The sequence below is a fragment of the Populus trichocarpa genome, chromosome 14, assembly GCF_000002775.5.
Source record: "Populus trichocarpa isolate Nisqually-1 chromosome 14, P.trichocarpa_v4.1, whole genome shotgun sequence".
Lineage (NCBI taxonomy): Eukaryota > Viridiplantae > Streptophyta > Magnoliopsida > Malpighiales > Salicaceae > Populus > Populus trichocarpa.
The window spans coordinates 792,512-809,277 of NC_037298.2; the positions used below are offsets into that span (position 1 = coordinate 792,512).

The 16,766-nt window shown below is 31.6% G+C and overlaps 1 protein-coding gene and 1 long non-coding RNA gene across 3 annotated transcripts; both read right to left on the reverse strand.

The window, feature by feature from the left end:
• Positions 1-2,152: 2,152 nt before the first annotated feature.
• LOC7497315 (uncharacterized) lies at positions 2,153-2,798 on the reverse strand. Its single transcript, XM_002320641.4, has one exon. It carries the CDS (start codon positions 2,723-2,725, stop codon positions 2,384-2,386), a length of 342 nt encoding a protein of 113 aa, XP_002320677.1. The 5' UTR covers positions 2,726-2,798; the 3' UTR covers positions 2,153-2,383.
• A 6,444-nt stretch (positions 2,799-9,242) lies between these two features.
• LOC18104794 (uncharacterized) lies at positions 9,243-13,332 on the reverse strand. 2 transcript variants are annotated; one of them, XR_002977670.2, is made up of 8 exons: positions 13,163-13,332; positions 12,455-13,010; positions 11,927-12,162; positions 11,802-11,847; positions 10,631-10,725; positions 10,321-10,519; positions 9,885-9,948; positions 9,243-9,535 (listed from the first exon to the last, which is right to left on the reverse strand). It is a non-coding gene; the product is annotated as an uncharacterized LOC18104794 (long non-coding RNA). The 2 variants fall into 2 exon arrangements; XR_008057210.1 differs by lacking the exons at positions 12,455-13,010; positions 13,163-13,332 and adding an exon at positions 12,262-12,406.
• Between the last annotated feature and the right edge of the window lie 3,434 nt (positions 13,333-16,766).

The window sequence follows — 16,766 nt, forward strand, 5'->3', positions numbered from 1 at the left end:
CCCCGCTAGCAAATTAGCATGTTGAATAAATTTCTTAAATTTAGCATAACAGCATTGATACCATTGACAGTGAAAATCTGTCCTCTTGAAGGTTCCATACTTGCACCAGTGAAAAGAAAAAAACGACATGAAAATCGATATGCTGGTGGGATTCTACAGCGAGATGGAAACAATAAAAGTTGCAGTTACAACCGGGAAAAAAGAATTCAAGCTGAATATTAAAATTATAGTTATTAAACGTAGTTGAGGGCTTGATCCAATTCAAAAAGTGTACTAAGTTAATATATGGGTTAACCGATTAACCCAAATCCATTCTAAAATAGTAAATAACGACTTCATTTTGAATAAAATTTAAAAAGAAATTGAAATGACATTATTTTTTATAAAGAAAATAAAATAAAAATAAAAATTGAAATTAACCTTTCAAGGTCTCACGTGGGTTTTATCAAGTTACCAAAGATTTGATGAATTAATTTTTAAAAAAAATTTAAAAAAATTGAGCTATGTTAAGCTCCAAATTAGTAAGTCACCAACTCCAACTACTCTACCATTAATGGTTTAATAACTACGATTAAAAGATGAGCAGTTATATTTGTGGGGTTAAACTTGAGTCTCACTTGACCTATCACCACAAAAAAGGTGGTGATGATGTGATATTATTTACAGGAATAATTACGAAATCACATTTAATAAAACGAGAAAAATAGGAGCCCAACCAGTCATTTTAAAGCTAGAATAAGTCGTGCTCATATTCCAATTAAACACGTCTATCTTTGGATTCCTAGACATGGAGTGCCAAGATACAGTAAAAAGAAAGCAGCCAGCAACAAAAAAACATTATGATAAGAAAGACATCATCATTCAAAATCATGGGGGAAAAAACATTTAAAGCACTTTTAGGCGTTAGTGCCGAGTTTACCTTTTATTTTATTCAATATTGTAAGACGAAATATCATGGCTCCCAAAAGAGGGAAATGCAAGATGAGATAATTAAAAGAAAACGAATTAATTTGTTCAAGTTGGTGACTCGTCTAAAATTACATTCCAAATACCATTTCATTTAAATTTGAATTTTTATTTATTTTTATTTTCAAATCATTTTTATTACTAATATCAAAAATAATTTTTAAAAAATAAAAAATATATATTATTTTAATATATTTCCAAGCAAAAAATATTTTAAAAAGCAATTGTAGCACACTCCCAACCATCCAAATAAGTGCTTAAATAAAACAAATCAATGCATTAATTACCTACTTAAAAAGACTTAAATGGTTCATGTTTAACTTAATCGATCTTCTAATTAAAAATATGATTGGTGGTTTTGGTTTAATTTGCCAAATTGAAAGGCTTAAACATGATTAAGTGTCTGTTTGGTATCGTGGTAACAATTGTTTTTTAAAGTTATTTTGCTCAGAAATGTATCAAAATAATTTTATTTATTTTTTAAAATTTATTTATGACATCAGCATATCAAAACAATTCAAAAATAAAAAAAAATAATTTTAAACAAAAAAATATTTTAAAATTTTTGAAAACACCGTTTTTGCTGCAAAAACAAACATGTACTAAAGAGTAAAGGCCCTTTTATCTTAAAGCATGTGAAAAAGTCATAAAAGCATTAATTGTGTGTTTAATATTGTAGTACATGATGTTTTTCAAAAGTTTTTTTTAATTAAAATATATTAAAATGATATTTTTTATATGTTTTTTATAGTACGACTTCAAAACTATAAAAAAATATATAAAAAACATTAATTTAAATTTTTTTAATTGAAAATTATTAAAAAAAACAGATCACAGTAACAAACACACATTAAATGATAGAATCAAAATTCGGTAGAATTTCATGTTATCATCTTCATAATAAGAACCAAACTTGATTTCCTCCATTGGGTACAAAATTGAAAGCAAACACTCTGATGGCTAGTAAGCACTTATGTAATGGATCAGGCTACTTCCTAAATTATTGAATAGCGGTGTAGTATCATATTTTAGTAAGCATTTTCTTCCTTACAAGAAAGGGTTTTTTTTTTTTTGAGATTTTATGAGTAGAAATTTATATACGAAACTGAGATAATTAATTTTCCAAAACTTATAATGATAGTAAAACACCGACGATTTTAATTAGTCAAGATTATGAACATGTATATAATTTGAATTCTGTTAGTGAATTGTTTCCATATATATTATAATTGATCAAAGTATCATAACTCATAAGAGATCAGAGTACCATCAAACACAACTGTCCTTAACTTTACCATTTCCCAACCTTCCCAAGAACAAAAAGAAGAAGCAAACCAACCTCACACATCCTAAAACCCCATGACTTACCAAAATGAACGTTCTTTTCAAGTTTGCTCAAGCAAACCCATGCAGAGATTCAGTCCTCATCAAATGCCCTAGCACTCCTCTTGCCTTTCCCTGTCCTTCTCCGGCTAATAGTGCCACCTTCAAGGTGCCTCATGTTTCCATCATTGAGAATCAAGGGTGCATCGTTAGCTTCATCACCATCATCTTCAGTGGCAATACGGATGCAGGAACATCTCTCCAGGGATGCAAAAAACGCACTTGCCACACCATTGATGAACCACATAGCTACCCCATCAAGCTTTCCACACCCCGGTGACGAGCCATGACTGGATGTGGTACGGACCCTTGGCTCAACAGAATTTGAACGCAGACTGAAGAAGCTAGAGCAATTCGTGGAGGTAGTTGCAGCCATGAATTGAAAGATCTAGTAGCCTCAGGAAGAGAGGTGAGATATAGAAGTCTCAGGCTTTACCTTAAGGACTCCAGGGGCATGGTATTAATGTTGTTAATTATTACAAGGCAATTTCCGAAAATTGCCCCTGTTGATTTGTGAAATTACGAAGTATGTCCTCGTAAATAATAGTATGAGAGTCTTCATCATGATTCTCATTCATGTCCTCTAGTGGTAATTAGATGGGCCGTAGAGACATTGTTTGCGGACAAGTTTCTTAGATATTTTAGAAATGTTTTTTTTTTCACTTGTGAAGTCTCAAAATATTTATATAATAAAAATAGGGATTTTATTAAATTATTAAATTCAAATAAAAAAAAAATCATTATACTTAAAATCCAATATTCATCCTCATTTGCTAATATGGACATTGTAACAATCCTTTAAATTGAAGCCTATTATAGCATAGTTATTCAACACATCCCATACAACATATTAATTTATAAAATTCATGATTTCAAAACTAATTAAAAATAAATTTTAATTTTATTCGTAAAAGATATTAACTTAACCGAACTCTATTGACAGAGCAATAGACTCCAAGTGCAAGATTAAAAAAAAAAAAAAAAAAAGAACAAACTTGGGGTAGATGAACTTTGATGACCAGCTTCCAAATGTCAAAACCTAGCCACCTAAGAATGTAACAAACCTAGCAAATTAAAGCTAGAAACAATATTTGCTGTCCCAACATATCTGCATTGAAAGGCACAGCACAGAAGGGACCAGCCTCAGCCTGTGGCATTGTCCTTTATGTTGTTTAAAGGGGTCGTTTAGAAGGGTTGTAGTAATTACTTTTGAAAATAGTTGATTGAAAATATATAAAAATAATATTATTTCTTTAGTTTTTTTAAATTATCATTAATATTAGTATATTAAAACAATTTGAAAATATAAAAAAATAATTTTAAATAAAAAATAATTAAATTTTTGTAAAACATTATTTAGAATGTAATTCCAAACAGTTTTTAATTTTCAAATATAACTCTCAAAATTCATGCTATGTGAGTCTGCGACATGAAAAAAAACCCTTACGTTTTCTTTATAGCATAAATTTGAATATTGAATCAGTATAATAGAATCAATATTTCAAAAGTGTTAAAAAAAATTAATCTCAATTAAAATAAAAATTAAAAATCCCATCAACATTTTTAGATTGTTATTTTTTACCTTAAATAAAAAAATATCAAAAAATAATGAGATAGTGTTGTTCAAGATATTTTTAAGCAGATAGCGAATTCCCACTTAATCTAGCTCATTTTAAAGTTTTAGTTGGATAATTATTGTAATACAAACAAATTAAATCTAAAATATTTTAAAAGATTGAAATAGCATTGATTTAAATATATTAATTGATGCGATAATTTTAATAATTAAAATCCTAAATTAAATCAAATCAAACTCGACAATTCTAACAACTAACCAAGAACCATCCATATCAACCCGACCTTGCATGTGTGGTACATTTACCATATGTTTTACACGTAGGAAATTATGGAAGCGGTCAAGGATAAGACTGAGACTATAATGAAATTAAGAACAAAATAAAGATAATAATGATGGCACCCAATGAGAGGAGGTGCATCTCATCATAGGCGGTGACGCCATCCATGACATGTCTAACAAACCTATTCTAGATAGAAAAGCAGATAGCTTTTATTTGCTAGCAAAATGTTTTGCCTCGTCAAATCAGTGCGCATGAGATTATGAGAATGTACGCGTGCATGAAAAAAGAGGAAAGAGGAGCTTTTATTGATTACTTTACAGTTTGTTTCAGAAAAAGTTTGATTGGAGGGCAGGGGAGAACGAGACGGTGAAAATTAAGGTTCATGTAAAAGCTTGATTTTACATGAGAAGAAACTTTTTAATAAAGGGGAAGGGAAATGGAGGTTACTTTTAACGCTTCTTTCTCCTCTAAAGTCTCCCCTCTAAATTGGGGTAATAGTTTTATAATTTCTTTTTTTTTTAGATCAACTTACTATTTTTTTCATAGTTATAAAACTTAATTAAAAGGTTGGTATAAAATAAGATATAGGTTACAGATCAAAATTGATCTAGGTCAACCCAGTTTGATCTTTTATTTTTTTAAAAAAAATTAAAATGACATGGTTTTAACAAAAAAAAAAAAACTATAAAAAATGCTCACAACCTGAGTTTTGACCAAGTCAATGGATTAACCCTAGCTTTAGATATGGCTAGCCATAATTTTTATTTTTATTTTCCAACTTAAATTGGTCTACCACTTAAGTTGACCAAGTCCCAAATAAACCTGTCAGGTCGATCTGAGTTTTACAACTATGATTTTGTCAAACAATAATATAAAACTATTAATGAAATTTTATTTAAAAGTTTAAATTTTTTGGTTGAGATAATTCTTTGACATGATATTAAAGTCTTGAAAACCAGACAGTCATGAATTTGAATTTAATCACCACATTCTAATTAATAAAATCAAGCATAAGGTATTGTGTATATGTGTAAATTTTATGTCTAAGTAACTTTTATTTTAAGAAATATATTAAAGAATAATATAAAATTATTGTTGAATTCTCGTCTAAAAATTTAAAATTTTGGGTTACAGATTTTAACTTTATTTAATAAAAAATACTCAACTTTATTCTTTTAAAAAATAAATGGTTTCAATCTTATTTTTCACTTCATCCCCTTGCAAAGGACATTAATGATATTTAATATTTATTATCTTTCATTCACTTTTTTATTCAAACAAAGAAAAATTTTCCCCTCCTTCCTATCACATTTTTTTCCAAGGATAAACAGTAATATTTGAGATTATGTATCTATTTATCCTTGTATTTATGAAGTGTTGATTTATATATTTTTTAAGAATTTTTCTTTCTTATATTATTTTGTCACTTTGTATGCAAAAACATTAAACACCTCTTAGACCCCCCCTAAAAAATTAATTTTCAAGACATGGAATTATTTTCAAAAACTTAACAAAATTTGAAGAACTCAGCAAATAGAAAGAAAAGTGAGGTAAAATAAATAAAAAAATGAAAAAACCTAGAAAAGCAAAAACTTGGAGCATCCTGAAAATTTGAACAAAACCCATAGCAAATATACAAAAAAATTGGAAACTAAATTTTCATTTTTATTTTAAATAATTTGTGCACTGCCAAGTTTACGAAGGTAATTAGTATGCCTTTGAATGATGCTAGTGAAAGAAGACGTTCAAATAATTTGTGCACTACCCATCACTTTGTTTATGCAGATTGTTTTGGTTGCGAACTCCCTTCCAGCACTAAATGATGCCCCCTGCTATGGAGCTTCCTGGCATTGCTGCTGAGGCTGCAAAGGTTTGTCCACATGCTTGATGATTTGCACACTTCTCATCTCACTCTTTTTTGAAGTATTTGTCCTTGAACAATGCCATGAATTATGGTAGTAAACCAAAGGGAGGAAGCTGATTCTACTATTCAACAGTATTGTGATGTTCTTCGCAGAGCTGCTGAAGCAGGTGGCCTACTTGTTGATGCAATGACAGGCACTTCAGATGGTTCTAAAGAGAATTCCTCCCCAGTCCCCTTGATGGTTGTTGAGAATGGATGTGGGAGTCCGTGCATTGATATGATGCAGGGCAGCTCTGAGCTTGCTGCCGCTGCAAAGGATGCTGATTTGGTAAAAAGTCCCCATGTTCAAGTATATATGCTTGCCTTGCCTCGCCTCCTTTTCCTCACTTTCTTTCGAGAAAAAAACTGTTCCAAACATAAAATTAAGGACAAATGAGTGCAACTAATCACACGCTGAAGCTTGTGCTGCGCAGATTATATTGGAAGGGATGGGTAGAGCTCTTCATATGAATTTCAATGGTCGGTCTAAATGTGCTTTTCTTTTACCATTACCAGTGCTCCATGCCTGACCCTGTGAAAGTATTTCTTCTGACATTCTAAAATGTTGAGAAAATGGCATTCAAGACGCCAACTCTAACATCTATTGGTTTAGTTACTATCTCGAGACATGAAAACACAAAGATAATGGAACAGAGCAGATATGTTTGAAATGATAAAAATTTACTACAAAACTATCCAAAGATTTTGTCTTTTCTGTAATAATAGCTTAGTAGTATTTCTTTTGACATCATCTAGTATGTGTACAGATCTCATTTATGCAGCTTGTGATGGTGAAGAAAAAGAGGCTGGCTGCAAAATCGATCGAAGGAAACATATACGACTGTGTCTGCAGATATGAAGCAGCCAGTTGAAATCTTCTCAAGTTCTTATCAGTCAGGAGTAAATAAAGAAAGAGAGGGTGCAAAAATCCAAGTGTTAATGTTATGTGGTGGATGATCATCCGGTGTTGATGTTGCCGTGGAGCACCTTGGCCTTGAGCTACTCAGGCTCCACTCTTTTCTTGATGCTGAAAGAACAATTTTACAGTATTCGAAACAACAGGCACACCTAATTTCGGCCCAGCGATGGCAAAAAGAAACCCATCAAATCTCATTGAACATGAATGACTTAGATCCAATATTGTTCATGAATTAAATAATTAACATGAATGACTTATGTTCAAAATAAAATATTGAATTATGACAAAAAATATTTTTCTTCTAGGTTATTCCTCATAATTGTACCTCATTATGCCCAAAAATAAAGAAACAACGCAAATTCAAGGTCAAATTAAATGATTATTGGGTGAATCTATATAAAAATTAAGTCCAAGAATACAATTAAATTTTTAATAGGCCAATTTAATTTAATCACAGGGTAAATTAATTTTAATTATGTTTAAGAATTAATTTGGATTCAATTGAAAGGTTGAATTAGGTGCAAGAACTTAATTATACTCTAAATGGGTCAAATTAATTTTACTAGGGGCTTAATTGGTAAAACATTAAGTTTGGGAGCCCAATTTGAGTTTAATTGAGAAAATTAGAATTTTAAGAGACAAATTTTAATTTTTACCAAGTTAATTGATTGAAATAAGGGGCAAAATTACAAGAAAATAAAAGTTTTAGGGTCAATTAGGGTTTAAATTGAAGAAATTCACAGCCAAAGACTAATTTATAAAATGCGCCAAACTATAGGGTTTCATTGACAAAAATAGAGGTGAAATTGAAGGAAATTAAAAGTTTAATGGTCAATTAAGAGCTAAATTGCATAAATCTGAGACCAAGGATCAAAGTGCAAAAGGATTCGAAATTCAGGGTTAAAATTGAAGTTCTCCAGGGGCCAAGTTGCATTAAGCTGGAAGTTTATGGTCAATTAGAGGTGCAATTATAATAAATCAAAAGGTGGAGGACTAAAGTAAATTTAAAAAAAAACAGGTGACGCGTTGTCTAGTTCACTATTTATTGGCCTCTTTTTTTTTTTCTCCTGAAATGACAGTTCAAGAAGCTATTTTAAACATGCACGCAAATGATTACCAGACATTTCTATATAGCCTCATGTGGTTCGTTCAGGCTGATTGACACTACGGTGGTCGTGGAACAGGTCTAAAGTGGCCGACTCAGGCAGCCTTCAATTGGTAGATTTGACAATTCATAATGCCTACTTTAAACTATCAGTTGGGATCTTTATCAGTTGAAACAAGGGCCAAGATTTGGCACCATTAAAGACAACAAGTCTATCTTCTACCTCTTATAAATTTATTTGAATTTCATAGCCGGAGGAGGGGGAAATGGGAAGTCAAAGTTGAGAAAAAACCATCTCTGCCCAGTTTTTTTCTGCCATTTTTCTTCTATCTTTTCCCCCCTCTCGACCATCACTTTGGCTAGCTCTACCGCCACAACTCAGCCACCATTGCCACCAAAAACCACTCGAAAGTATTCCCTGCAATGCCAAGAACACCTCCAGCCTCTCTTCACCTCAGGACAAGCAAGACTGCACTTCCTTCTACTCTCTTGAAACATGCTCCATAGCCAACCTGACCACCCTTAGCAGTCAGCTTTTTTAGGCCATAGTAACAGCTTGGAACCAACATTTGGGATTCTTCAGTATCGAATCAAAGGCCAATAATTGGCACCAGATAACATGTCCCTCTTCCATCCCCTATAAATATATGTGGATTCCATTCCTCGAAGAGGAAGAAATCAGTATGCAAAGTTGGAAAGAAACCATCTTTTTTCCAGTTTTTTCTTCCCCTCTGTCAACCTTAATTTCCTCCTTTTTTTCTCCACCTCCAGTGACGCGACCACCTCTAGCCACCGTGAAAGATCTTCCCTGCAATAACGGGAATGATACCAGCCTCTCTTCACTTCCATCCAAGCAAGTTTGCTCTTCCTTCTGCCATCTTGAAACCTGCCACAACCATGTGTATGCAGAAATTCTGCATGCAAATGACACTTTCTTTTTAAATTTAGTGGGTTGGATCCGTTTCTATCTCAACCCAAAAGTTTGGGCTGAATCCAGCACTGCCCTAAAAAATTTCCAAAAAAACATACAAGAGGGATTTCAAAATATTTCTTACTTTCTCGCTTGAAATTAAAACAACAAAGTTCCTTTCTATCCAATGCCCGATCTTGGGAGGAATGAACAATTCAAGTTATAATAATCAAGCAATTATTCAATCAATTGTTTACAAATATATCTTATTGAAAAACTTCAAAAAACACCCATAGATTATAGTACGAGATTCTGATAAATGAAAATCTTTGTCTTCCCAGCAGCATTACTAGTACATGCCGACATTCATAACTCAAATAACACTCGTCTATGATATTGTTGCTTCCATCCCAGTACTTATCCTCGAGCAGCCATTAAAATTACAGAACTGATCACCATAAGTTGAGCCAGGCTGCTCACTATTGTTCTCCTGTTTATAACAAAGAAATTGTTAGAACCCATTATATATATAAAAAAAAATTAAATTAAGAGATTGTCTGACATCATTTAAGTTTTTGACTTTTGCTTTAGTTTTCAGATTTTGAAATCATAAATAAAAATTTGTTATTGTTTTTTTTTTGTTGAGAAAAGCAAAACCAACAATTGTTGTTACAATTTTTGAAAATCACCTCGTTTAAAAATTTGAGAATTCATTTGTTTGCAGTTTTTTTTTTTAAGAAAACAAAAACAAAATTTATGCCGCGCAGGTAATCAACAATTATTTCTTCATAAAAAATAGAAACGGGACACAAGTAATTATAAAGAAAATGGATACTTACATGCGCCCACCCTTGAGGGACAGGTAACCCTTGCCTCGGCAACGAATGCCTCGTCATCAAAAGTCTGTAGAAACGATAAAATTAAGAGGATATAAATACTCTTTGAATTAATTATCTAGATAAAAGGTCATGAGTTTATAATATAAATAAAACTCAAAATTTATCCTTAAAATTAAAGACTCTTTGAAATTATTTTTATTGCTTTAAATTATTTAATATCTTTCTAAGAAAATGCTGACTTTATTATTGTAGGATCTTTGAAACTCCAGAACTGTTTTATTGTAGGTATTCAGGACATTCTTAGTAACTTGTGAGTTCTTTGGATTAACAAGAAATTCAATTCCTTTTATATATTGATTAACTAATGTTCCAAATAACTTTATCACTATGTATGTATGTATCACTATGTATGTAGGAAGAGAAACCGCAGCCTTACAAGTAAATATCTGAAGCATGTTGATCATAATATTCTGTTGTTCAACTATTTGCTCCAGTCGCCTACGAGTTTCTCTAGTTTGCTCCACATCGTGTTCCAACTGTTCCAGTTTTCCTCTTAAGTAGGCATGGTTTTTCTCCAACTTAGCATAATCTGCTTTCATCTTTTCCAACTCTCTCTGAGTGCGTTCTATCTCTCGCTGCCCATATATATCATATATAGAAAGAGAAAAGGATAGATTAACTATTTATGGGGTTTAAAAAGAGAAAATAAAACATGGAGGGGAGATAAGCTACTCATTCACTTCTACCTGCTCTCTCTTCTTACGTCTGTTGTCTCTTTGCCGTCTCTTTTCTTTTCTAATTTCTTCAGCTGACGGTTGGACAGTTTGATCATTATGATCACCTGTTCATGTGTTTAAGATTTTGGAGAACAAAACTCAAATTAACTATACTAGAGCTCAAGTATATATACTGAGTTAGTGACAAAAAAAAAAACTGCCAAATATGTTAACCAATAATCGAATTTGCGTTCACTAGCTTTTCAATATCCTAGCATTATTGGTTTTCTTCATGTATTAATATCTATAAAACAGTCACAAATCAATATAAAATGGGTGAATCATCCTTCCTAATACAATGCTCAATTACAATCAATGTATATGCATGTTAACCTGCTGATGTATTTGATAATTCACCACCATATTTAATTAATGGGTTCTAGATGTAGGTACCAGTACTGTCAAGATTTTCACTGGAAAAGAAGCTCCAGCCATCCGTTTGTATTTATCCAATTTATATGCTACATATGACTAATATAATTCCAAAAAAGAAAGGACTGTTATAAAACTTGTAGTCACCGGCCCCTAGCTACCTAATCAAGGATTAGTTGCTTAATTAAATTGATCTGTACACTCCACAAAAACTATGTAGAAGCTTATTGTCTTTTCTTTTCTTTTCTTTTCTTTTTTGTAATAAATTAGGGTTGATAACTCGGGTGACGAGGAGCTAAAATGTTTAACCGAACAGTACTAATGATCATAACTTTGTTTCATGTTTAATTAGATGATCCGACTGAACTCAGCAAATCAAGGATCAAAACAGGATATATCCATAATACATTACTACCATGAATTATTGTTGTTCATTTTTCTCTTTACTTTCAACTATATATATCCCTTTTTTTAAAAAAAAAAACCCTTAAAACAAATCTCCTTCTAGTTATATTCGACTCTAATTGATTTTAATAGGGTAACTTTCCAAAGTGTTTGAATGACGATTCTATTACCATCTTTTTTTATATATATAAAAAAAGATTTAAAATTTCGTGGAAACCAAACAACATCAACATGAAAGCAAAATCAGGCTAGTTAAGCATCGCAAGCTCGGGGAAAATACGTGAGAAATGATGAACATATAAATTAGAGATCTCGCCAACTAAATACTTATTTATCATAGATATATAAAAGGATTGTACTGTACCTCCGACAAGCTCAGATGAAGTACCTTCCATTGAATTGGCTGGTATCTGCAGAAAACAAAGCAATTGAAAGTACTGAAAACTCCAAACTAAAAGCACAACAATCCAGAGAGAGAAAATTTCGTACTTGATGAAGTAGTGTATGAGACAGAGTGAGAGAGATAAACAATGTCTCCACGAAATCGAGCGAGGATGCTCGAAAAACAATCGATAGGGGAAGATATGAGGGTTCAGACTATGGCATGACTATATATGTACTCGTCGCAACACGTTATAACACGATTTACTGTAGTTAGATTTCACCACAGCCGCTGGACAATCTGATTGGTCCCAATTGTTTGCTTTGGTCTCAATCGAAGTGTCCTATTAAGAGAGAATCAATAAACAATATTTTATTGTTTGATAAGATAAAAATTTTATTCACCACGAAAAAGCTCTCGGTAAAACAAGGTAGAAAAATACCTGAGTAAGTGGCAACTTGGATTTGAATAGCTTTTTTCGTTTTTAAAAGGGATTTTTTCTTTCTTCAAAGAAAAGAAGAGAAAACCAAACCAAAGTAATTACTTATATACGATTTAATTATTGCAGTTTGTTAGTTTGGCTGTAGGAAAAATAGTTCGACTATGTCATAACTGTTAAGACTATTTAGTTATACCTTATCTTCTTCTTTAGAGGCCAGTTTGCTTTCCTCGACTGCACAGCACCAAAAAAATAAGCTTGTTCGAGGCTGAAATGTTTTGTTTTCGTTCTCTCAAATCTTGGACGAAGTCTAGGCCATTTGGCCCAACAAGTTGCTAAATTGGGCCCTTCCCTCCCTCTTCTTCTTTTTTTTCTTTTCTCTTCTTCCTCTCCGGTCGGGCTGGGGCTGTCATATTGGGCCTTGGATGGGCTCTTCTTCTTTCTCCTTCCTCTTTCCCCTCCTCCTCCTCCTTAGGCCTGGCTGGGCTATTTATTTTGCCCATGTCAATCATATGACAGTACATGTACAGCTGCAAGCCTGCAACTGGTAGTCTCTTTCTTGCACCTTGTCATCCCAGTTCTGATGTGGTAGATTCACTCAAATCATGCAGTTTCATCTGTAAAATTACTCAAGTTGATAGATCGCATAAGCTGCTAGCCAGTTGCTAAGTCTTAAACCACGGAATTCCTTTTTCTTTGCTAACAATGCCTCCAGCATCTTCTACCTCTCTCTTTTTTTCTCGTCTTCGTTCCTGGAAAATATTTTGAATCAGGGAAGAAACAGAAGTAAGAATCAAGGGAAGTTGAGAAACAAATGGTGACAGACCAAAAATATACCATTCATGGCTAAATGAATAACATACAGAATATTATTAATTCAAGTGTGCAATGATGAATAACATACATCTGGACTCGACAATATATAGCATGTTCGTTTGTGCTAACACATGAACCAGCTTCAAATCAAGGGTTCACGTCTGTTGGTCGCAAAACCTGGAACAGCAGCAAGACTTGTGCTGCTTTGATGGTATTTGTGGCTCCGAGGAACCATTCGTTCATATCAATATGAATTATTGACCAAGACTTAAAATGTTAACAAAGACTCGAGAATTAAAAAATAAAAAATAAAATTGACGAAGACTTGCAGAAAATATCACATTATATATTACGGGTCCACCACGTGAAAGCCCACTACCATGTAGTGGCTGATAAATTTCTCGTTAATAGCAAAGAAGGGAGGGAACATCAACTGATCATTCAAAAGTTGTAGCACAATATATAAAATTATTATCAAAATTAAAATCCCTTTGGAAAGCTCCGTTCACTCTCACTAGCACAGATCATTGAAACAATGTAATGACAGTTTTGTTATTCTCACCATAAAAAAATATTGAACCGGTTATTAAGGTTATTAATGGCAGTAGTTATTTAACAAGACATAGTACATAGGAAACTCATTAGGATAGTCATTTAAGAAGCTTTATTAGTCATTATTAAATTAATAAAAAATAAATAAATTTTTTTATATTTTTAAAAGAACAATAAAACAACTAAAATACTATTAAAAATAAAAATATATATAAACCGGCATTTAAAGGTGTCTTTGTATTTTCATGCTCGTTTTTTCCATTATTATTAAGTGAGCTAAAGAATGCTTTGTTATTTTAATAAATATATGATAGTATTAAAAAATAAAACATGGCTAGTGTGTGTAATCTTACGTGGGAGGCACAACTACCTTTCGGTGGTGCATGACACGTCTTCCAGCAATACAACATCAATTCTTGCTATGTCATTGAAAGTGTCACGACATCCTCTTCCTTTTGTGACAACGTGTGGCGATGCTAATATTCTAATTAAAAAAATGATACAAAAAATAAATCAAGTCAACTCATATTAACATGTTAAACACTATCACTAGATCATAAGATTAAGATAACCTCATAAATAAAAAACCAAAACAGATCATGAAATCTAATTTTCAATCAAACACAATATTAAATGATAAAATTGAGAAAAAAATCAATTAAAAAAAAGTAAAATAACTAGTTTAATTAGGTTAACTCGTTAAACTAGCGACCCATGACATGAGATGGGAATAGTCTAATAAAAATAAAATCCAACGTTGAAGGAATCGTGACCCGAGTTCTAAAATCAAGATAACCTCTTAGAAAAAAAATAAAAAACCGACCTAATTTAATCGAGGTTAAAATGTCAAAACATGCAACCATGATAATGAGACCAAGATATCCTTACAGAAAGCAAGTAAAAAAAAATTATGAAACTCAAATCTTAACTGGCTTAGTGTTGAACGATTAAATTAGAAAAAAATCAATTAAAAAACGACACAAAAAACAACTCGAGTATACTCGGGTTAATCCGTTAAGAATTGTTCTCGGGTCATTAGATTGAAATAATATAATAAAAAGTAAAAACAAAAACCATGAAATCTAATCCCCAATATTAAATGAAAAAATTAAGAAAAATGGTTAATTAAGAAAAAGAAAAACTTGAGTCAATGAGGTTAACACGCCAAACAGAGTTAACCTGCCAAACTTATAATCTATGTCATTAGAGTATGATAATTCAATAGAAAAAATCTAATATTAAAAGATAAAATAAAAGGAAGGTATTAACTGAAAAAAAATTCAAAGAAGAAAAGGAAAAAAAGAAGAAGAAGAAGCAAAGCACTAATCAAATGAATATTGCTTTACGAGGAGGGGTACACTAAAACTCCCTTCTCTTTTAGTTTATAGCTAACTAAACTCCATTTGAACGCGTTATAAACTTGATTTGAGTTGGATTTTTTTTAGAACTATTTTAAAAACTGACTCATGTTAATTTGAATAACCTTATAAGTTAATTTATGATCTGATTGATCTGAACAAATTTGGATGAGATTTGGCTGCTTTAGGAATTATATTTTTAATTTTTATCCAAAAAAATAACATTTTATTTTTTAATTTTAAAAAATATAATATCATTTTAATTTTATAAATTCAAAACAATATAATTTTGAGATACATCTGGCACCGACCAAACTCTAGACCATATGTAACAAGTACGATGGATAAAGACACGCCACGTGTAATCTTGCATATTCTGAAGGCTTGGTTTTGATTGGCATTCTACGCGGGCGGCGGGCCATTAGCTTTGATAGTTTTTCCGGGCTTTTGAGGCATGTAACCCCCAACCATGTTATCGGGCTCAAAGCCCATGTGTTTTTCAGACATCCTGTGTTATGTCTGCTCTCACGTGTCCGCAATCGCCGCCAAGCAACAGGGGAGGAGAACTGCAGGAGAAGAAAGGTATCACGCTCGTCGACACTATAAACCCCTAACCATATGCTCTCATTAGTGATGATTGTCCATCACTTAAAAAAACACGCACACAGAAAGGAACAGAAAACAAAAACAAAAATATATAATTGTTAATTGATTAAGAGTTTTATAAACTTCAAGAAGTAGATTTAATGGTTAAAGTGATTTTGTTTTTTTAATTTTTCAATTATAATTGTAGATTTAATTTTTTGAGCAATAAAAAAGATGAGCACATCAATAAATAAATAGCTAAAAGGCTCCGTGTAATTTCATCAGTAATTTCTTTATATTAATGATACGCGAGACAATTAATTTTAATTCCAAAAACTTCAATTTAACCACACAACATAACTTATTAGCATCAGAGCACTTCCAAACTCAAAATAAAGAAAATAAAACAAACAAGAGAAGCCATGATAGTATCTCCCAAAATCTTCAAGCAAAACTAGAAAGAAAATGCAACGCCTGTAAACAATCTTCCAGTCCCTCTCGTCACCATTCAGCTGCTTGTTGTCTCCAATTCCCGAGTTCCTTTGTTATCACAACACAATAAATCACTAGGAATCATCAAGCTCCTGGCCCCGGTTCTCCTACATATGTAAAATGTAGAATTATCAATGTGATAATTTATTTTTGAGTTATTTTTTAAATTTATTTTTTTTCTTTTAGAATAAAAATAAAAAATAAAATAAAAACTAGCAACATAAAAAAAAAGCGAAAATTATACACATGTTAATAATTTTCCATGAATATTTTCTTGATGCTGAAAAATATTGTTTGTCATAATTCAAATTCAAATTTAAATTAAACTGAAATAAAAGCATTAAGTTGTTGTTAAGTAAATCTTATTTTTAATTTTAAAGTAATCTCAAGAAATTAATTATAATTTCAATAATTTAATAGTGAAAATTATTTTTAATATTTTGAAAGGACCAATCAAAATTACTGTCAAATAAAACGATAATTACTTGCATTAAAATGATATTTTTTTAAAAAAATATACGATACAAATCTGAAAAGATAATATACTTTTTAAGAAGTCATTTTTTTTTAATAGATATATTTTTTTATATGGGATCCTTGCATGATATCATATTTATTAAATCTAAATCATTAAATCCAAATTGAACAATCATGATTTGGTATACAATAAATATTATGTAAAATCATTAACCCTATCCTTAATAC